Source organism: Sphaerodactylus townsendi, linkage group LG07 (genome assembly GCF_021028975.2).
Source record: "Sphaerodactylus townsendi isolate TG3544 linkage group LG07, MPM_Stown_v2.3, whole genome shotgun sequence".
In the NCBI taxonomy this organism is placed as follows: domain Eukaryota; kingdom Metazoa; phylum Chordata; class Lepidosauria; order Squamata; family Sphaerodactylidae; genus Sphaerodactylus; species Sphaerodactylus townsendi.
Window position 1 is genome coordinate 66,742,023 of NC_059431.1, and position 23,063 is coordinate 66,765,085.

The 23,063-nt window shown below is 39.8% G+C and overlaps 1 protein-coding gene across 1 annotated transcript in view; it reads left to right on the forward strand.

Annotated features, from left to right (window-relative positions):
- The window catches only part of CNTNAP4 (contactin associated protein family member 4), a 102,820-nt gene that overhangs the window by 57,278 nt on the left and 22,479 nt on the right, over positions 1-23,063 (forward strand). The window contains exons 8-11 of the mRNA XM_048503965.1: positions 53-271; positions 15,710-15,949; positions 17,600-17,824; positions 21,761-21,894. Of these exons, the coding sequence (XP_048359922.1) occupies positions 53-271; positions 15,710-15,949; positions 17,600-17,824; positions 21,761-21,894 (818 nt within the window). The remainder of the gene's footprint in view (positions 1-52; positions 272-15,709; positions 15,950-17,599; positions 17,825-21,760; positions 21,895-23,063) is intronic.

Genomic DNA, 23,063 nt, shown 5'->3' on the forward strand with positions numbered 1-23,063 from the left:
TTAAATACTAAACTGCATTAGGGTTTCTTTTTTTCTCTATCTCTCTTTCTAGCTCCAACTAAAGTGGCATTTACATTTGATGTGGGAAATGGGCCAAATGAAATCATAGTGCAATCACCCAGTCCCTTAAATGACAACCAGTGGCATTATGTGAAGGTTGAAAGAAACATCAAAGAGGCATCACTACAAGTGGATCACCTTCCTCAAAGGACTCATATAGCTCCATCTGATGGACATATCCGTTTGCAGCTCAACAGTCAACTCTTTGTAGGTAAGCCCCCTTTTATCTGTTTCCTGATCATTAGAAATCTGAACACTAGTAGCACTTTCACATAGCAGTAAAATAATGGAAGATACAATTTGCACATTTTCTGATTTTTAAAAAAACCTGAAATTTTAAGGTTTTTGTAGTAGCAAACAAATGAAATTATTCAGTCCTTCCCACTAGAGTGGGGTTGTTGTTGTTTTTTTAAATTCAGGTATAAGCTACAAAAAATTGATGAAATCTCATTAGCCACAGTGTGGGGTTAAAAAAACAACTAGCAGAAATAAACACAAAGTGGAAATCTGTAGTATCAGGTTTCATCTTCTGATATATCGGTACTTCCATATACCTGTTATGTTCTTCATTAGAGTTACCAACCTCAAGGTGGCACCTGAAGATCTTCTGATACTGTAGTAGATCTTCTGCTACTCCAGGTGACCTAGAGCAGTGTCCCTGGATAAAATAGCTGCTTTGGAGGATAGAGTCTATGACATCATACCCTGCTGAGGTCCCTTCACTCCACAAACCTTGCCCTCCCCAGGCTCCACCTTCAAAATCTCCAAGCATTTCCCAACCCAAAACTATAAACCCTACTTCATCTATCTGATATTTGACTCTCAAAAACTTACATCCCAAAGATCTTGCTAGTCTCTAAGGTGCTGCGGGACTCAAATCTATTTTCTTCAGACAATTTTCTTGTTACAGTACCCTCTCTTAATATTGTCCAAAAGGACAATTTTTACTTTGTTTTCTGCTGTTACTTTAGATATGTTCTGTTAAGTTTTGACATAGACATAATACAAGATAATTGTGGCAATTGTTACAGTGGACTTTGGGTTAAAATATTAATTAAAATATTTCAAGTTTTTCTGTTTTTTATTTTTTACTTAAAGATAAAGTGGTGAAACCTGTTTTCTTTTTGGTACTTTAAAATAGTTTTGTTTGGTTTTATTTTGCATTGTTTTTAAAAGTGGTTGGAAGGCTTGTGCTGTTCTGTTGGCTTCTCTCCTCTTGCCTTGTCTTGGAATTTTTAGCACCTTTGCATTTTATTTTTTAAAGGATTGCTCTTTAGGGAGGTTAGAGTATTACCATTTTAGGCAATTTATTATTTGGCATCCTTTTAGTTCTGGGTTTTGTAGTTGTTTTAAAGATCTTTTTGTGTTGTGTGTTTCAGGGGTGCTTTCATGACATTTTGGGGTGTTCCTGTTGGTTTTTGAATACTTAATAGTTGGAGCAGGTTCAGAAGGAAATTTCTGGTAGGTTTCAGCTTAGGGATCAGTGTTCTCAAAAAAGTAGGCTTTTTGTGACAGACAAAAGCTATTTAAAAGACTGTGCTTAAATAAAATTCAAATAAGCACCAATAGGTTCCACCACTCAGTGAACAATCAGTGAGAGCTGATGGAGTGTTGATGAATAGTATTTTTGAAGGCTTTCATGTCCATAATCAACTGGCTATTTTCCAGGCTTTGTGACCATGGTCTGGTTGTTTTTGCTCCTAATGTTGCACCCACATCTATGGCTGACATCTTCAGAGGCATGTCATGGTATAATGTGTTTTGTTCTGTGGCACAGTGTGGAGTGTTTTATGTAGTTGTGTATTTGTTTTGTCTGCCTCTGAGCTGGGAGGGTTAGGTGCATTTCCATGTGTGTGAATGAAATTTATTTGCAGCTGCAGTTGCAAATTTGCATTTGTATGTATGTGTCCTGGTGTTTTGTGCTTTTTAGGATTACCAAAACCTGAGATTATATTCTAAAGTAACTTTAAATTGCAAATCTATGATCAAAATCTGAGGAGATTAATTTTGAAGATAGAATTCAAAATCTAGTTGTGACTTTTAGTTCTAATTAATTGGGCATTTTTCTACTGCTTCTGTTTAATTTGCTTAATGAGCTAGCATGGCCCATGAGATCAATTTTTTAAATTCCAAGACCCCCATTCAAAGAAGGGGAACAAATTTTGCCATGGAAGCAGACATAACATGCAGATGTTTATTACTATCCCCACCACTAAGAAGTATACATTTGAACATTACCTTTGTTATAGCGAGTCGGTGTTGTTTTAAGTAATTCCCCTATGATTTTATGTGAAGCCTCTTCATATTTAATGATCCCTCATACCCATGCCACACTGTGGACTATATATTTCAACAGTATATTGGTGCCTATTTGAATTTTATTTCAACACAGTCTTTTAAATAGCTTTGTATACACATCCTTTAATGTATACACATATGTATATAAAGAAACATATAAATAGCTATCCCTTGATATGACAACTCTGCCCCTTTTTCCTATGCACTTTACTTTTTTGCTATGCACTTCACTTTTACTTTTACTTCACTTGCACTCAGGGACGTAGGTATAGATTTTTATCGGGGGGTTTGGGGGTGGGGCCACACCCACTCCCACCCTAGGGCATGGCCACGCCTCCCCAAGCCCCGCCCCTGGCCTAGTGCTTATAAAAGCAGCTCCCCGAGGCCGGGGATGGCAGACTCCCCTGCCCTGCCCCGCCCCTCTGGGCAGAGGCATAGAGGGAAAATGGAGCCTGGTGCAAAATCTGAGTTTTGCACCCCCCCCCTCCCGGGCAGCCGCTGTGATGCTGGAATCCACCCCCAAACAGCATCACTTTCAATGGTGTTTAAACTAGAGAGCCCAAATTCTCCTTTTAAATCCACCTTAAAGGTAGAATCTGGGGTCCCTAGTTAAACATTGAAAATTATGCTGTTTTGGGGTGGATTATCCCCCACCCTGAAACAGCATCACTTTCAATGTGGCGTAGTGGTTAAGAGCAGGTGCATTCTAATCTGGAGGAACCGGGTTTGATTCCCTGCTCTGACACTTGAGTTGTGGAGGCTTATCTGGGGAATTCAGATTAGCCTGTGCACTCCCACACACGCCAGCTGGGTGACCTTGGGCTAGTCACAGCTTTTCGGAGCTCTCTCAGCCCCACCCACCTCACAGGGTGTTTGTTGTGAGGGAGCATGGGCAAGGAGATTGTAAGCCCCTTTGAGTCTCCTACAGGAGAGAAAGGGGGGATATAAATCCAAACTCTTCTTCTTCTTCTAAACTGAGGACCTCAGATTCTCCCTTTAAATCCATGCCGAAGGGGGGGTGTTTAAAAGGAGAATCTGGGGAAGTTTGGGGGGGGTGCCTGCTGTCAGGGGTGCAATTGTTAAGCTAGAAGCACCAAACTTTCAGGTACTTTAGGAGTCTCTCCTAACGATACCACCCAGGTTTGGTGAAGTTTGGTTCAGGGGGTCCAAAGTTCTGGACCCTCAAAGGTGTAGCCCCCATCTCCTATTAGCTCCCATTGGAAACAATGGGAGATGGGACACCCCTTTTGGGAGTCCATAGGTTTGGACCCCCTGGACCAAACGTCACAAAACCTGGGTGGTATCAATAAGAGACTCTCCTGATAATACATTCCAGGTTTGGTGAAGTTTGGTTCAGGGGGTCCAAAGTTATGGACCCTCAAAGTTGTAGCCCCATCTTCCATTAGCTCCATTTGGAAACAATGGAGAATGGGGCACCCCCTTTGGGAGTCCATAACTTTGGATTCCTTGAACCAAACCTCACCAACCCCGGGTAGTATCATCAGGAGTGTCCTCCAAATAATCCCTGAAAGTTTGGTGCTGCTAGTCCAACCAATGTGCCCCCTGCAGGCCAAAAACCAAAAAACCACTAAAATGTTTTAAAAACCCACTAACGGAGGGGCGGAGCTTCGGACATGAATGGGGGGTTCAAACCCGAGAACCCCCCCTTACCTACGTCCATGCTTGCACTTCACTTTTCTACTATGCACTTCACTTTTGCTGTAGATATATAGCAGTGTCTTTGTCCTATTCTTTAGAATCCTTGGAATAAATTGACTCATTATAACAGCAGCTACAATCCCTCAAAGATCTGTGTCATTATTCTTTCAAATAGTTTGGAGAAGGACTGGTGCTAAAGGAGCAACCATGAATTAACGCAGTCACCATTGCTTCAGGGGAAAGGACAGCCCGATCTGGCAGCTGCCTCTTCCCCCTGCCTCACGAGGCTTTGTGACACCTCGCGAGGCCCTAGCTGCCGGCCACACAAGCGTATTTGGCAGACAGGTGCAGGGCAGATGACATCAGGGGGTCACCCTGACGTCACAAGGAGGCGGGCCGGGTGGTCCATATCATCTAGGCCCGGCCTCGCTTTCCCTCAGTTTGCCATGAACCAATATGTTAATAAAAGGCTATGGTCAACCTTTTTTACCACTTAAAATCAGGCTGTTGTATTAATGTAAGGTTAAACAGGTGAGAGGGCTTTTAGTTACTTCTCTCTGACAGCAAATGGCTTTTTTTGAATGTTTAAATTACAAATGATGCCTTAAGATTTTGACAAAACAGTATATTACTGCTGATCCATTAATAAATGGGTATCTTTTTTTCAATTTAGTACTAAAATAATTCTACTTTGGAAGAATATTTGCTTCTTCAACAGTTATTAAGACACATAAATATTTACATGTTTGTCATAAAAATCAACCATCTTTTGAAATTGTTAAATGAGATATGCTTTTGTAATTCTTTTAAAGGTTAGGCTGCCTTTTTCTAGCCAAGATATTTATGTTTTAATTCTTTGCTCACAGCTTTTTGTAATTCCATAACCATTATCAGAATAATAAATTACTGACAAGTTCAAGTGTTGCTGTACAAAAAGGGCTTGCTAGAATCAGTCACTGCTGTATGGAAAGAGAATTTAATGAGAAAATGAAATAAATTATTACCTAAGAGGGTGTTTGTTTTACTTATTTATTTCATTTATACCCTGCATTTCTCTCCAATGAGTACCCAAAGTGACTTACATCATTATCTCCTCTATTTTATCCTCTAAACAATCCTATTAGGTAGATTATGAGATTTTGTGACTGAACCAAGATTATACATCGAGCTCCTATTGCAGCGGGCAAATTCAAATCTGAATTTCCCAGATCCTAGTCTATCCCTCTTTGCCTTGTTGGTTACAGTTCAGAAGTACAAAATGGAAAGTTTCTCCTTTAACCACATCTACACAACTTTCGACCCACAAAGCTGAACATGACTGACCAGTCATATATGCGGCCCATTAGAGGGTCAAAACTTCATGCTTGTCATTCCTAGCTGTGTCAGATCAGTGCTTTAGGTGAGATAATGCTGCCATTCACTCAACCTTAGCATTCCTGCTTACTTATGGTCCTGTAGCTGCATGGTGGTGAACAGAAAATCTAGGGATTTAGTTTGTGTTACAGTGAAGTTTTTTTGGAGGTGTGGTAGTAAGATCAGGACTGTTTTGATGTATTTATTACAGAAAATATGTGAAGGTATAATCATTTTTCTACATGAAAATCTCTTCTTTGAGCATTTCTTTTAATGTATGCATTCTATCATTAGAGCTTCTGGAGAGTCCAATGATGGTCATGTATCCTGACTACTTGTTATCCTATTAATTGAGAAACATTTTGTGTGTGACTTTTTATAACTCACAGCATGCAGCTGAATTTAACTAGTTTTTTGAAAAAAGTTTACTAGTTTACTAGTGAGGAGGTTCTGCAATATTTTTCTCACTGATCAGTTTTTTAAATTATCTAAATATTGCTAGAGGCTTATGGTAACAATAGAATTATTGTAGCTTTACATGGAATCTTGTTATATGTTAATCATTTCTTTAATTGCTTGCCTGTTTTTAACTCATCAGAGGTTGTGGTTCTAAGTATACTTACCATAATAAGTGTATAGTTAAGTACACTAAGTACACTGCCAGAGAAACTTATGGAAGTTATTTTTAAATAAAAGTTTTCAAAGACATCATGAAGGTGTGTTTGTCAGAAAACTATTTGAAAGCAATGGCCAGAACATTCAGGGCTGCTGAGTGACAGTTGGTTCCACCACCAACTTCTCCCCTGCTGCTGGATATATTCCTTTTGTTCCATTTCTCAAGTCTTTTATTCTATCCCTGCAGTAGACAAGGCATTGTGTTTTGTCCAGCACAATAGTTTGATTGTTAAGTACCAGTCGCATAATGATTCTTCTCTACTTGACAACATGAGAGCACTAGAATTCATTGTTGGTGCCAGACAAAGTGTTGACAGTAGCAATTCAATGGCTAACTAAGACCATCGCAGGATTGTATAGAAGATTATACAAAAGGAACATACAAATGCCAGAGATATAGAGGAACAATGAGGTGTGTAAGTAGGTCACTTGTATTTCCTTATCATGGCAAGGAAATCAGACAATATTGCAATTCTAACAAGCCTCTGGCTTAAATAAACAAACAATCAGGGTGTTGGAAGTCCAAAGGATTCAATATGCATTGTATTATTAATTATTGATCATGAATGGCATGTTCCAAATATTTTGCAGTTGGTAGAGAAGTGTGAAAATGTTCAGAGGAAAAGATAACAACCAAAATTATTTTGAAATATTGAGATGCAGATGTAAATTACAACTTTACAAGCAGATTCAGAAAACTACTAGTATTCTTTGTATTATATATCCCTGTAATTTACAAATATAATAAAGGACATTTTAACCCACATTAAATAAATAACAAATTATCTCAGTACATGTTAAGGTTTGGTGACTTATAATAAGTCAGTAAAACAGACATGACAATAATAATAGCAATAATATTAATGTCCCACTCTTTTTGCTAGCAAGAAGTTCTTAAGGTCCTTTGGGCACCAGGAAAAGCATGGTTGCACAAATGGTCCTATCTTCTAACCAGTCCCTCCAAGTAGACAGAGCCTGTTTGATTGCACCCATCTCTTTATCTCCCACAGTCCAATTTACTTCAGAGCCTTCACATTTTTTAGACAGGTAGGCACATGGATGCAATTTACCATCCACCCCCCGCTGCAGTAGGGCTGCCCCTAAAACTTTGTCCAAGACATCTACAGGTACAACGAAGGGCAGGGAGGGATCAGCATGTTTGAGAATGGGTTCAGAGGTGAATGCCCATTTGAGAGCTTCAAAAGCTGTTTGGCAAGACGGAGTCCACCCAAGGGGTGCTTTGGGTTGAGTGACTGCTGCAACCCCTCCCTTTGGTGTGAAGTAAGTCTGTGAGGGGCAGAGCGAGTTCAACAAAGTTAGGAATAAAGTCTCAGTAGAAGTTGGCAAATCCGAGAAAATATTGCAGTTGCTTCTGGGTAGCATCCTGAACCTAAGAAGGATCTATTTCTAAACCATCTGCTAAGATTCTATAGCGCAAAAAATCCAATTTGTTTTTATGAAATGCATATTTAGATAATATAACGAATAAAGAGTTCTTTAAAAGTTTTTTCAACACTTCCCGCACCAATTGTACATGGGATTCCTCATCCTGGGTGTAAATGAGAACATCATCTAAATACACCACAACTCCTTTAAACAACAAATCCTGAAGCACATCATTGATGATGCTCATGAATACCCCGGGGGCTCTGCTTAACCCGAAGGGCATTACTTGATATTCAAATTTACTATAGCAGGTATTAAATGTTCAAAGTCTTCTGCTATCCTGACATGGTAATATGCTTCCCTCAGGTCCAGTTTGGTGAAAATGCGCCCCTTTCCCAGACTGGCTAACAAGTCCTTGATCAGAGGAAGGGGGTATTTGTTACAAGTGGAAATCGCATTGAGACCATGATAGTCAGTACACAAGAAGAGAGATTCATCCTTTTTCTTAAATAATACTGGAGCAGCATAACTGCTAGTAGCTTGCCGGATAAACTTTTGAGCTAAATTTTTATCCAGGAATTCTCGAAAGGTGGAGTCGTCTGCCGGGCTCATGTGGTAGGGTCGCCCCTTGAGAAGCTTAGCTCCAGGAACCAGCTCAATTTTAAAGTCTGTTCTGTGATGTAGAGTCAAGGAATCACATTCTTTTTCTTCAATTACCCAGTTTAGATCTCAGTAAGCCAAGGCAATGCTGAGTGATAGTCCCAATTGGGATTCCATAGAAGCGACCCCCCCTTCCCTTAACAGAGTATCAAGTGCGGGAGACTGGAGTATACATGGCTTCCACAAGGCGGGTCAGTGAACCTCACAATCCAATCCACCCTTTTAATGGTTGGATCGTATTCCACCAGCCATGGCATCCCTAGAATTACCTGGCATTTGGCAACATTGGCAATTATGAAACTATGCCGCTGCCAGTGTTGAGCGCAGTGAATGAATACTTTTTTCCATTTTGAAGGCAGCAGGAGGTCCTTCCATGGGACGTCCATCCATCTGGGTAAACTGGATGAGTCTGCAAAGGGGGGTTGGGGTAAGACCTAAACCCTCCACCATCCTGGGATGCATTAGGCAATGGGAACATCCTGAGTCAACCAGAGCCTGAACCATCATTCTGGTTCCCTTAGGAGAATTGGTGACAGTAATGGGTAAGACCAGGGGTCCTTTGTCTTCACTCACCTGCTTGGTTGCTCCTGCAGGTGGATCCGGGCCACCGACATCTGCTAGACACCCAACCCCTGTTGCTTCTTCACCAGACTCAGGGGAGGATGGAATCACTTTGGAAGCTCTCTTCTTTGGCTTGTGATATTTTGGGGTACTAGGCATGGTTGTCCATGTCTAAGGCGGTCCTTTTACTGCTGGTTTGGCAGGACAAGTGGCAGCCGAACTATCTCCACAGCAAAGGCAGAGACCCAGACAGCGTCGGCGGGCATAGGGAGTTTCTTTGGGCTCAGTGGTTGATCTTCCAGTGTTCCGCCGAAGCCCCATCGGGGCCACCTGCCCCTGACTGCAACTGGTGATGGGTTTGCTCTCATAGATGTGTGCATACATCATCCAAGCTTCAGACTCCCCAGCCAACACCATCCATTCCATAAGTGTATCAGGGTTGCTACTCATCAAGGACCAGCAGTGGAGTTCAGGGTGCAGATCGTCCTTGAATGTATGAACAAAGATTTGCTCTGGCCAATCGGGGATTTTGCTGGCCAAAGCTCTAAATCCCTCTGAGAATTCTACCAAAGACTTATTACCTTGGCAATTTCGTAGTATGTCCCGCTGGGCTTTCTCCCCCAAAAATGGGTTTCCGAACTGTCTCCGTAAAGTCATCATAAAGTGAGCGGAGTTCTGGGGCTTTTCTGTGAGACAGCCCCACATACCAGTATGCTGCTGGTCCCTCAAGTAGGGTGCCCACCTCATTCACCCACTCAACATCACTGGCATAACTGCCCCCATGATCCTGCATGTAAGCGTCCACTTGCACCAAGAAGTAAGGCAAGTGATCAGGGGTGCCATCAAAGCACACTTTCAATTGTCTGTAGGGCATCAGAGGTGCTACTACTATCAGTTGTATTGGAGCAGGCGGAACAGGGGGAACAGGGAGACCCCCCAGGAGCACCAGACACCCTTGATTCAACGAATTGGAGTGGGGGACGTGATGCTACAAGTGGAGGTATTGTGCCCCCACTCATTTGACTACCAAACTGAAATTGTGCAGGAACTATCAGGTTTCCCCCAGAGTTGGTGGCCGGGCAGATTCCACTGCTTCTGCCCGGGCCTGAAGCAACTCCATTTCACATTGCAACTGGTGTATCTCGGCCTTGTATTCCTCTCTCTCCTGTCTCCACCTGTCAGCCTCCTGCTGCGAAGCACCCAGTGCCCTTAAGGGTTCAGAGTCCAAGTCTGAGTCATAGTCACAAGTTAGTTCCACAGGTTTGGTTAGTCACGCCACATTTCTCCTGCGCTCAGTGTGTGTTTCCAACAAGACCTGAGGGCACACTCAGCCCAGCAGGAAAGTCCAAGTCTTGGTAGGATATTCTAAGGACTGCCTGTCAAGATTGTAAGAGTCCTCTGACTGGGTGCCCAGGGTGAGACTCCAGATGTGGAATCCACCAGCTTTTCTCCAATGGTCCACCAGTGGCGATTCAGTGAGCTTGCCTGATCGTTGTTTTAACTGTTTTTGGGCAAGGTGGGCCAGGACTATTGCGTGGTCATAAGTAGATTTTCCTTTGGAAAAACCTATTTGTTCGTGTCCTATGACCTCTTGCTCTTGAATCCACCTGTTTAGTTTAAGGTGGAGAAACCTAGCATATAATTTGCCCACTACAGACAGCAGGCTGATGGGGCGATAGTTAACAGGGTCCTGATAGTCACCTTGTTTATAGATTGGAACTATTATCGCTTCGAGCCATGTTTTTGGTATTTTTCCTGTTGAATTTACCTGGGTAAAAACAGAAGACAGGAGTTGTGACCACCAGCTTATGTTGGATTTAATCAGTTCAGAAGTAATTAAATCAGGGCCTGGAGATTTGCCATATTTCAGATCTTTTATTAGAAAATTTATCTCTTGAGGAGATACAGGCGGCCAGTGTGGGATGTTTTCTAGATTGATGTCTGCACTCATTGGTATGCTGCTATCATTAAATACTTGGTTAAAGTAGGCAAACCATGTTTCCGGAGAGATACAATATTGAGGGGCCTGTTTCAACAAGAGGGATTTATTAACACATCTCCAAAATTGTTTAGGGTCTTTGGAATTCAAGGCCCGAAATAGACGCTCCCATTCATACTCTAGATTTTGTTGTGATTTTATCTTTATCAAGTTATTTAGAATGTTTTTTCAAGGATGTTAAATGATTGTATAACCTGGGGTCCCTATTCTGACGGAATAGGTTATAAAGTAGCCTTATTTGTTTATTTATTTCTATAGATTCTTTATCAAACCAGGTTCTTGGTCTGTTTTGAGGAGATGTTACTACTACTGATAAATGTGCAAAATGATTAGTAATTTCCCTGTTGTATTTGGTTATATAAGTTTACCCCCGTCAGAGGGTGATTTAGCATTCATAATCATCTGTTTATTTGCTTGTATTGTAGGGGAGTGCAGAAAAATTGTCATTTCATGATTAATAATACTTGACCAAGTTATTTTCCTATGCAATCCTTGACTTGTATTCAAATTTATCTCCGGCAAGGGAGAATAGTTAAGAGTAAGGATAATAGGGAGATGGTCACTTAAGAAATAATTCCCAACTTCAAAATCCTCAATATGCTGGAGTAAACCTGGGGGGATCAAAAAATAATCAATTACACTGCACCCTTGTTTAGAGACAAATGTAAAGTCCGTGGCATTTTTAAATTTGTTTAGTCCATTTAACCATATTTTATTTGTTACAAGGGCCATTTTTGCTAGATGGAGACCTGCTAGGTTTGTAATCTTATCCCTCAGGTTTCTCAGATGGGGAGTAAGTAACGTTTGGATAAGTTCTTGATCAAATCCTTCCATTAATAACTGTTGGGGAAAATTGATGCCCACTCTTGCATTTGCATCCCCTGCAATAATTATATTAGTATCTGGGAAGTTTCTTTCAAGATTCTGTAAATAGTCAATCAATCTACCCCAGTTTTTGTCCAAGGTTGTTTTTTGTTGGTAGGAAGGTAGATATATATTCACTATCACATAAGGATGGAGGCCCAATTTAACCCAAGTTGCCTGAGCTAATGGGGGACAGCTATTAAGAGCTTTAGATTTAACAGATTGGGAGATCAGGGTAAGTAAGCCTCCTGAAAAGCGGCCAAAGTTTTTGTCCCTTGTGGCTGGAAGGCAAAAGGCCTTGTATCCTGGAAAATGAATCATCTGTGAACACCAAGACTCCTGAATTAAAATAACTGCAAATCCTTTCAAGTAATCTTTAAAACTGGCGATGTTCAACTTCTTATCCCACTCAGTGATGGCAAGCTCTATGTTGCTTTTTTAGACTTTAAAAAAAAGCCTTTGATTCACTATCTAGAGACTTGTTATGGAAGAAAATGGAGGATTTGAACATCGACCCCAGACTGCTTTTTTTAATCAGGCAATTACACACTAACACCTCTTGCCGGGTAAAATGCACTCAGGAGGGGGCATTGACCAATAATATCTTAAGCAACAAAGGGGTGAAACAGGGGTGTATAATTGCTCCGACCTTGTTTAACATATACTTAAGGGACTTACCACTGGAACTTGGGGATATTGATGGACACAGGCCCAAACTGGGAAATACACATTTACCGGCGCTTCTTTATGCAGATGATACTATTATAATGTCATACACTAGGGTAGGCCTGCTACGTTCAATGAACAGATGCTACAGTTACTGTAAATTAAACAAGCTGGAACTTAACTTTGATAAATCAAAAGTTATGGTGTTTGCTAGATCATGGAAAAAACAACCCTGGAAAGTAGCGACAAAAGAAATTGAACAAGTCAAGAAATACAAATACTTAGGTATTTTGTTCACTTATAATCTTTCTTGGACAGCCCATGTCAAAATGGCATCAGTAAAAGCTACTCCAACTGTAAACGCTTTAGTGAATTTCTTTTACACCAAAGGACACCAATACATTCCAGCAGTAATCAAGGCATTTAATGCAAAAGTAGTTCCGCAGCTACTCTATGGCTTTCCAGTCCTCTTCTTAGCCCAAAACACCAGTCTAAACACTCTACACTCTAAATTTCTGCATAGGATTATGGGTTTCCCCAATTGCGTGTCTTATGCAGCCTTACGCATTGAACTAGGCCTATGTTCCTTAACTACCTTGGCTTGGATTAGAGCAACTATATACTGGTTAAAAATCCACCATCATTCCAAGCCAGGCAGTTTCACATGCTTATTGCTCTCTGAACTTAACACTTCAAACTGGCATGATAAAATAGTTGATAAGATTACAGAAATTGGCATATCTATGGATGAAATATCAATGTTATCTTATTTAGAGGCAAAAAAATTGTTAAAAGAAAAATTCCTTGAATGGGATTATCAAAGATCTTTAATAGCAGCAAATTCAACTTGCTCACCTCTAAATCAATCACTAGTTGAAGCAAAGGGTTGTATGTCTCATTATTTACTTTATATGATTAATTTTAGATTGAGACGTGCATTCTCTTTAGCAAGATTCAATATTTTGCCATCTGCTCTACTCGAGGGTCGATTCCAAAAAATACCAAAGACCGAAAGATTATGCCCTTGCAACAGCATACAAGTAGAAACACTAGAGCATATCATGTTTCACTGTCCAAATAGGGAATGCTTAAGGTATAAGTATCGACCATTGTTTACATCTTTTAATGTAGATATGACAGATGATCAAAGGATAAAGTATTTCCTTGATGGATCAAATCAGGATTTTTCTGAATTAGTTGCCAAGTTTCTGTTGGATATAATTGGCACATCTGCTAAGGGAGATTTTTATATTAAATGATGGTTATTTGAGTTGTAACTATGTTATTCTGGTTGTAAAACGTTTCTGGTTACAAATTGTTTTACTGTATGATGCCAATAAAGGCTTTGTGTGTGTGTGTGTGTGATTCAGTGATGGTCATTGATCCAACCTCGGAACCATGACTGTCCCTGCTACCCGCCTGCATCTGGGTTTCACTGATATGCAACTGCTGCAACAGTTTCCATGTCAGGAGGTTTTCATACTAATTCTGCTATATAATACAAAAGTGTAGGGGCAGATCCTGCCCCAGACAGGTGGTTGACAGGTCCCCCTTGGTCGAAAGCCATAATTGTTGATAAAGCATTCAGCTGGAGATTGCAACATGAAGCTGAAAACATGAACAATGTAGAACTGTCTTAATGTCAACCCCCTGCTCAGACAATAAAACACTGGTAGGTTTTCAAGGATTTTATTGAAAGACATATGAGAGACAGAAGAAGACAGTTCTGGCAAAAAGGTGCCAAGCAGTTGATAATATGAATAGCATAATCCCCACCCCTACATAGAAACAGAAAGAATTAGAAATGACCAGCCTGGAGGCCCTTCCCATCCGGGGAACTCCAAGGCCAGCACTGTTAATAGCAAGGCACCTGCAAAAACAAAAGCACTCCCAGACATTTACTGTTGAATCAGTGGTTACTCAGAGTAGACCACCTTGTAGGATGTAAAGAACTGACAGACAAACAGTCACCAGTGCAGTTCTATTTATTGCTATCAACTAACAAAGTGCTTCGCCAGACCACAGGTGTTTTCAGGCACACCTCACTCTGCTGTCTGAGCTATCTATATACATTTGTGGTACCAATCAGGTGCTCTCACTTTATCAGGTTTGCACATGGTACATGCTGTGCACTCGGTACTAATCTGCACATGGCACCTGTTAGAAGGAGGGTCCAGCTGTCATTTAGATTTTGCTCATCTAAATATTTACACGTTCTGACATTTACCCCCTCCCAACAAGAGCATTCTGACACTTCCTGAAGTCTCTGCTCGGGGTCCACTCTCACTGATCCTCTTGACAGAGGCTGTTGGTCAAAGGCAGGGAGAGGGGCAGGAGTCTCTCTCACCTACTCTCCCCGTTCGGTCTGGATCTTAGGTGAACCATGTGTCTTCTCCGCCTCCAACGACGATGTAAAAACTGGTTGATATAGAAACTGCTCTGTGCAGCACATGCCCAAACTCAGCATTCTCACCACTGGCAGGGCACCTGTAGAGATGGCTCCGAGCCCACTCCAAAGGCTCACAGTTGGGGGCTGCTGCCACTGGCTCCTCCGTGACAAGCCTGTCATAGCTGCTCAGTTCAGTGCTGCATAAGCTGGTGCTGCTGGCTCAGCCAACTCAGCTCCACTTCTCTCTCCTGAACAAGTTTGGGGCAGGGGTGGGCAGCAGCAGCAGCCTCGCATCTCTCACCTCTCTAGCTGCAGTCTTAACTTCTCTGGTTGTGCTCCATGGGTTCAACAAGGAGTGGGGGAGAAGAGACAGAAAAAAAGGCTCATACGCCTCATATCAGTCCAAAAGGTAAAAACAGAAGCCCTTTGTTGGTCCACCCACAACTAAAAAAAAACTTCCTAAAAAACAAGTGTCTGAGCTAAAGTGGGGAGGTCAAAGACATAAGCAGTAGTTTTTATAGTGTTACAGGCATAGGAAGGTGAGCCTGAGCCTCCCCCTGGCTGAAACACACCATTTTTTTTTCTAGAAAAAGAAAAATTAATAACAATAAAATCAAAATTCCTAATATTATATTGGTGTTTATATGTTCCCTGTTTATATGTTCATATCTTATAATCCACATTGACAACATTTTTAGAATATTGTTTTAAACCTTTTTATTTCCCCAAGTAGACATGTAATAACTTTCACACCCATCTGGGGATCAGTATTTGAGTCACTTGCCTTGCTTTTTCCCCAGTAATTCATGTATATCCAAGAAATATGGCACAGTATGAACTTTGTTCAGTGTGAATCAGATATTACTATTTCTGTTATCTTCATTAATATCTGAGTCTTGTATAATATAATAATTAGCCACTTACAGAAAGAGTTTCACCTGAATGCTGGATGGATCTGTATTCCAGAATCATTTTGCATAGTTGGTCTTGACTTGTAAGTTATGCATTTGAACAGCTGTTATTTTGACATACTTTTAATATCTTCTCACAGAATCATAGAAATGGATAAAGATTCAAAATGTCTGGAGATTTTTATGCATCACTTTCTCAAATTGTACATGAATTTATTTCCATTCCAGGTGGGACAGCATCCAGACAGAAAGGATTTCTGGGCTGTATTCGTTCTTTGCAGCTAAATGGAGGAGCACTTGACTTGGAAGAGAGAGCAAAGATAACCCCAGGTGTAGAACCAGGTTGTCCTGGACATTGTAGCACCTATGGTAGCTTATGCCACAATGGAGGAAAATGCAAAGAAAGATACAGTGGATTCTCTTGTGACTGCACATTGTCTGCCTATGCGGGGCCATTCTGTAAGAAAGGCAAGCATAAACTGTACATTAATATAGTGAAAATGTCAATCTAATAATATCAATTGCTTTTCCTTATTTAGTTCAAATTTTAATTTTCTTATATTGCTACTAATTTATAATAAATACTGTTTTTCTGGTTTCAAATTTTTTGCCCTAATGCTGAATAATAGTTTGCTGAAGATTTTTTTTCTCCATCTATATCTAACATCAGTAACTCTGGAGGTAGTAACTATCTTGTTACATACGGGAATGAACTTCTTATACGGGTCTTCCACAGGATAGTGCTTTTAAATGCTGACAGCTACAGTAATCTGTAGCAGCAGAGTTTCCTGAAGCTCTACTACTATTTAGGCCATGTTTCTAAAACTGCTTCAAGTTGGTGTATGTGAGTAGTCCTACTGAATCTAAGTAACTTCAGAGCTGTCTGAACTATCTGATTATTTTAAAACTGTCACCATCTTACCTATCTAGACTTTTTCCAACTCTTATTCCATTCTTAGGTATCAGTGATTCACTTCTTTTAGGAGCACTTTTAAACAACATTTACAACTTTTGCTCTAACCCTAATTTTGTTTAGCAAGTAGAAATTTTCATGATATAATTTTGGTTTGAAGAGATTAAGTGTGGAGAAATGGTTGTATTTGTTTTTATTGAGATTTTCATTTTACTTTTGTTTAATGAATTATAAATGAAACTGTGCACTAAACTTAAAGCTGATAAAATATGTAAAGCTCAATAGTGAATAGTCAATTGAACTGCCTACCACTATGCAAACTGTGAAGATCCCAGCATCTGTTGCCGAGCTCAGTCAACAGAAGAGGCAAAGCAGGGATCATGCTGAAGTGCTTCATTTTGGGATGAGATGGCTATGAAGAAACCAAATGAGGTCTTTTCCAGAAAAGCAGTCTGATAAATGGATAGCCAAGTTTGAAGTAATGGTGATGAGGAAAAAAAGATTAATCTAAACATGAGCAAGACAACGGTGGATTCCACACAACAAATATATAATGGGTTGCAATTGTTAAAAAGGAACCCATTTTCCTTTTCCCGTTCACATATGTGCCGTTTAGGCATCAACTGGAAACTATGGAAACAATGCGGGTTGCTTTCATGCCTTCACATGGAGACACTTTTTTTAAAAAAAAAAATGTCTTGCGACTCGTGTAGCTGTGCAGTCATGCAGAAATGAATCCCCACCTGTATAGTTGCGTATGTGCAACATGCAAACTTTAAAAAAGTAAAAAAGACCTTCTTGCAATGGGAGGGCAATAATGAAATGGTTGCTATACATCAGTCATACTCACTGCCATGGGGAGAAAACGTGCATGGGGAGCAAACGTGCATGGGGAGCTTTGCACCCTGTGGGGCGCTCAGAGAATCTGCCCACAACCTGCTGGGGAACCTGCAAAAAATGGCAGGTGGGCAGCGAAAATCTAGGGATGAGGAAAATAAAATGGAGCAAACTCATTTTGGGGCCAGGACCTGTGTGAAGTGCCCCCCTCAAAACAGTTTGTATTGCACCCTACAGTCATTAAGTTATCAATTATTGTTCTGGTCAGAACTACTAAAAGAGGATTCTAAACATTTCGTGCTGTCTAATTTTTTTAAATAGTTTTATTTCAAGACTGTATTAACAAAACAAATCTGAAATTGTTTCAGAGATCTCTGCATATTTTAGAGCTGGCTCTTCAGTAACATACAATTTTCAAGAGTCATTTACCTTGGCTAAGAACTCAAGTTCTCATGCAGCTTCATTCCATCCTGATATGCCACTAACTAGAGAAGCTATCACATTTACTTTTCGAACCACATGGAGTCCAAGTTTACTTCTTTTTATAAGCTCCTTCTATAAGGAGTATCTTTCAATTATTCTTGCAAAAAATGGTGAGTATATAATTTTAAGGATTTATCTATCGAAGGTATCATTATGATCAATGCCAATGTTTATAATACTCTCAATTAGCAAACTACTTTCCAATCCTTATTTATTTTATTGTTAAATTCCCTTATTATCAAAAGAGAAACTAGGCTAAGGATTACTTCCTACAGTACAGCTTCATACATTTAGGTCTGCAGAGTGTATGAACATGTATATCCATAGCATGAAAATCGGCTTGTTACTTTTATTTTTTAAGGCAGGAGAATGCTATGTATCTTGGTGAACAAGAAATACTGAAGAATAATTATCTTCATATCTAGAAATTATCAAATATTACAAAGTGGTACCTCTAACTTGTTTCAGTCTGAGTAGTCAGCTTCATGTCTATGAAGTCTGCTTCATGCCTCTTCATTTATTTTATTAAATAGAAGCCAATGTGGGGGGAAAACCCTTTATTATTATGATCACGATATTAAGGTATTCTCTTCCAGAGAAGACTGCTATAACTTGATGATTTCAAAAGCAACAAGCTGATTTAAAAATAATAATAATTGGGCATTTTAAGTAAGAAGAAGAGTTTTGATTTATACCTTGTTTTTCTCAATCATAAGAAGTTTCGAAGCAGCTTACAAACTCCTTTTCTTCTTCCCCTAACAGACATGAGATGTAGGTAGGGCTGAGAAAATTCAGGGAGAACTGTGACTAGCCCAATGTCACCCAGAATGCTTCATGTGTAGGAATGGGGAAACAAACCTAGTTCACCAGAGTTCATCACTGATAGGAAGAAGTAGGGAATCAAACCCATTTTTCCAGATTAAAGTCCATTGCTCTTAACCATGCTGGCTCTATATAAGATGCAATTTTATCTATATGGCTTTATTATATCCATCATATTCTCACTAATAATTTTCAGTGTTGCTAAGAACTTATGATTTTCTTTAACAACAACAACAAAGAATGGTGGCTTTTCTAGAAAAGGTTCTATCTACATGCCTAATCAAACATACATATATGAAGACAAGTAGATATAGTGCTAGTGTGGACCATAGCCACAAGAGATAATGAAATTGTTCACAGTTGCCTGAGCATGACAATGACTGTGAACTTTTCAGAACCATGCCTAATACTTTGTCTACTGACAGTGGCTCTAACATGTGCAGTTTGACCCTCCAAAATTTTTAGGATATTTTCAGTTTTGGATATATAGAATGTTAATGATTACTTGTGAAATGGATATCAGTTAACTCAAGAACATTTGTGCATAGGAAATTTGGCATTCATTAAACTGTTATGATTTTCAGATGTAAATCCATGCTAAAAAAAAATCAGTTTTGACAAGGAGCTGTTTGGTAGTTGATGCATATCTGTATAGAACATGATTTAAGACAAACTTGTGGTGGTTGTGGGTTTTCCAGGCTGCCATACATCAAGGGAATCACAGATCAAATAGGGAAAGTGATGAAAAAACATAACCTACAAGCAATCTTCAAACCTACCAGAAAAATACAGCACATGCTACGCTCAGGAAAGGACAAAAGAGACCCCTTCACTTCTGCAGGAGCCTATTGCATAGCCTGCAGCTGTAGAAAGGTCTACATGGGAACTACAAAATGCAGCATTCAGACTTGTGTTAAAGAGCACAAAAGACACTGTTGGCTTAACCATCTGGAAAAATCTGTAGTAGCAGAACATGTTCTAAACAAACATAACATTTTATTTGAAAACACTGAAATTCTGGACAACTTGGACAGTTACTATGTTAGACCACACAGGGAGTCTATTGAAATCCACAACCACCAAGACAACTTTAACCAGAAGGAAGAGACTCTGAGAATTAATAAAACTTGGCTAACAGTACTTAAAAACACCAGAATCAAAGGCCAAGGGCATGCTAGGTTCATGGAAAATGAACTCCACCCAGACACAGGATTTGCATTTACTAATACTGTTGCTACTGCAGGGAATGCAAATGTGAATATGAATGTAAATGGACTGAAAACCCCACTCACAATACCATGCAGTCAACCACACCTTTGCATAGCAAATTCCACCCCAAACACTTACTGACTGGAACATGGACAATATATTGCTAAACATTCCCTTCTCACTGGACACAGTGTGTAACACACTTCTCTCTGTGATACACCTCTGAAGATGCCAGCCACAGATAACAGGCAAAACTTTAGGGACAAGATCTACAAGACCACAGTCACACAGTTTGGAAAACCCACTACAACCAGTTGAATCTGGCTGTGAAAGCCTTCGACAATACATCAGACAACCTTGTTTGCCAAAAAAACACAGTTGGCTTATTCTGAAACTTGAAATTCACTGTTTTTTTAGAGTGTCTCCCTAGAACATACATTAATCATATGACTGCCTTAGAATTAATTTTAAAGCTTATTTAAATGATTTTTAACCTATAGATCTACAATAAAATGTAATGGAGATCTATCAAGAGAACAGCAATATGGCTTAATACAGGCTTAATGTGAATCCACATATGACAGACATGTTAAGTTCCACCTCTACCTAACAGCAGCCAATGGGAGTTGATGCAATATTTATGAGAGGCTGACAGTCATTAGTTCAGTGAGCAGATAGTTAGAGCTGGTTAACTAAGGAGCTAAAAGCTTAATCCAGCATGTGACCCAATAGCAGCTTGATGTTGGCTGAGAGAAGTCAACTTGTAACAAAGAATCCTGAATGCCTGACTAGAGAAATGGTTCAAAAATCCAAATAGAGAAACTTTGTAATCAGCTATCTGACTCAATCTAATATTTTATTTAAATATTAAAGTTAAGTTCTTGTTTAACCGTGTGGACTGTGTATGATCTCAGGGAAAGAAACACACTCACACATATGTAAGATTTTGCATATATGGATATGAATAAATTATGGCAGTGTGTGACTGAAGAAGCATTTGAGTCCCAACATTGGGTCTCTATGAAGTGTCTGAGTGAAGAATGATTGTTAGAGAGAACTGAGCTACTCTGTCTGGTGGTATCTATATAAATGAGAGAGCGGACCTGATGTGTGAAAGGGTCTGGGTTCTCTATATATTTAAATGAGACAAGATGGGGGGGGGGTGAACTATGACTGCCTAACTCATCTGGAGACCTGAACCTGTGTGATAGTGATTGTGAAGAAGGGTGGGGTCTGTGAGTAGGGGTGTAGTGTAGTTGTGTAGTTCAATGCTGGATTGTGTGTGAAACCAGGATTCAGTTTGCAAATGATTACTCAAATACCAATTTGGTTCTACACATGCTAGTTTCATTGAATTTGCTCTGTAGCTGGGAGGATGGCGTTGGGACAGTAGCCAGGATATAACACCATAGTTAAGACTAACTGTGGTTAATAAACCAACATCAAACCTGATTTCGGATTCTGATTTGATAGACCTAAACTAACAGTACTTAGTAGACTGGCCAGTGTTGGGACTAAGCGTAGATAGTTTGAAGTACTTTGAAAATTGGATTTCTGCCTGGTACAACTGCATGTTATTTTGCTCTCTGGTAGTTTAATTTTTAAAATCTAATAATAGTTGTAATATTTTTCATCAGTTCTTTTATTTCATGATAATGTATCCATCTCATTAATGTATCTGTTATTAAGATGTTCTTTTAGAACAGTGGTTCTCAACCTTCCTAATACCACGACCCTTTAATACAGTTCCTCATGTTGTGGTGACCCCCAACCCTAATATTTATCCATTTTACAGATGGAGAACACTGATGCAGAGAGTCTTAGGTGACCCCTGTGAAAGGGTCGTTCGACCCCCAAAGGGGACACGACCCACAGGTTGAGAACCACTGTTTTAGAAAAACGAAATGCCATTCTCCAAATATATTTTCAAGGTATTTCAGAAAAATAAAATGTTATACAGCTATTGTATGTGCAATTGTGTTGAAACAAAAGTATCACTTTCTCAATTCCTTCAGGAAGTTTACAGATCAGGTACAAACTAGATAATCATCAAGATCCTTATGTCTTTACCATCAATTTCAAAAGCATGGCCAATGGGCAGCTTCACCGTGTGAAGATCAACAGACAGGAAGAAATGCTATTTGTGGAGGTAATGCAAAAAATGTAAATTGCCAACAAAGAGGACAAGCCTCAAAGCAAACTAAAATAAATACAATATTCTGTGTGCTCATGCAATAAAAACAAACAAAGAGCAAAATGCATCAATATCCTAGTGTGCAAGGAGAATCTTGTTTAAGTGGAGTCTTTGAAGTTTATCTTTTCCAATTTAAACAGGTCAAATTCTCTTTCATATTTCTTTATAAAACAAAAAAACAAAGTAATTCCAGTTTCTTTCAATCTACTAACAAATATCTATAACTGTTCATAAGAACATAAGAACATAAGAACAAGCCAGCTGGATCAGACCAAAGTCTATCTAGTCCAGCTCTCTGCTACTCGCAGTGGCCCACCAGGTGCCATTGGGAGCTCACATGCAGGATGTGAAAGCAATGGCCTTCTGCGGCTGTTGCTCCCGAGCACCTGGACTGTTAAGGCATTTGCAATCTCAGATCAAAGAGGATCAAGATTGGTAGCCATAAATCGACTTCTCCTCCATAAATCTGTCCAAGCCCCTTTTAAAGCTATCCAGGTTAGTGGCCATCACCACCTCCTGTGGCAGCATATGCCAAACACCAATCACACATTGCATGAAAAAATATTTCCTTTTATTAGTCCTAATTCTTCCCCCCAGCATTTTCAATGGATGCCCCCTGGTTCTAGTATTGTGAGAAAGAGAGAAAAATTTCTCTCTGTCAACATTTTCTACCCCATGCATAATTTTATAGACTTCAATCATATCCCCCCTCAGACGTCTCCTCTCCAAACTAAATAGGTAATAGTTTAAGCAGAACGGTGGGGTATGCAGCAACATGAGTTAGTTTCCTCTCTTAAGAACTTAAAATTGAAGACGGGGAAAGGATCACTTTGGAGGTGAAGGTATATATGGATATGAATAATTTGTGGCAGTGTGTGACTAAAGAAGAACAGTGTAATGTTGCATTTCCTTTTATAATCAAGGGGAATATTTTTCCTGACATAAAATGGGAGACACATTTCACTGCTATAGCTCAAAATATTATATTTTGATTGTGGAAAAATTATTCACTTTCAAAGGAGATTTCCTCTATATTTTTACATGAATTTTAGCAATGCAATTCTTTGAGGACATGCACAGAGTGCCAGCTCTGACTCATCAAAGGATGCCACAGGCAGACATCT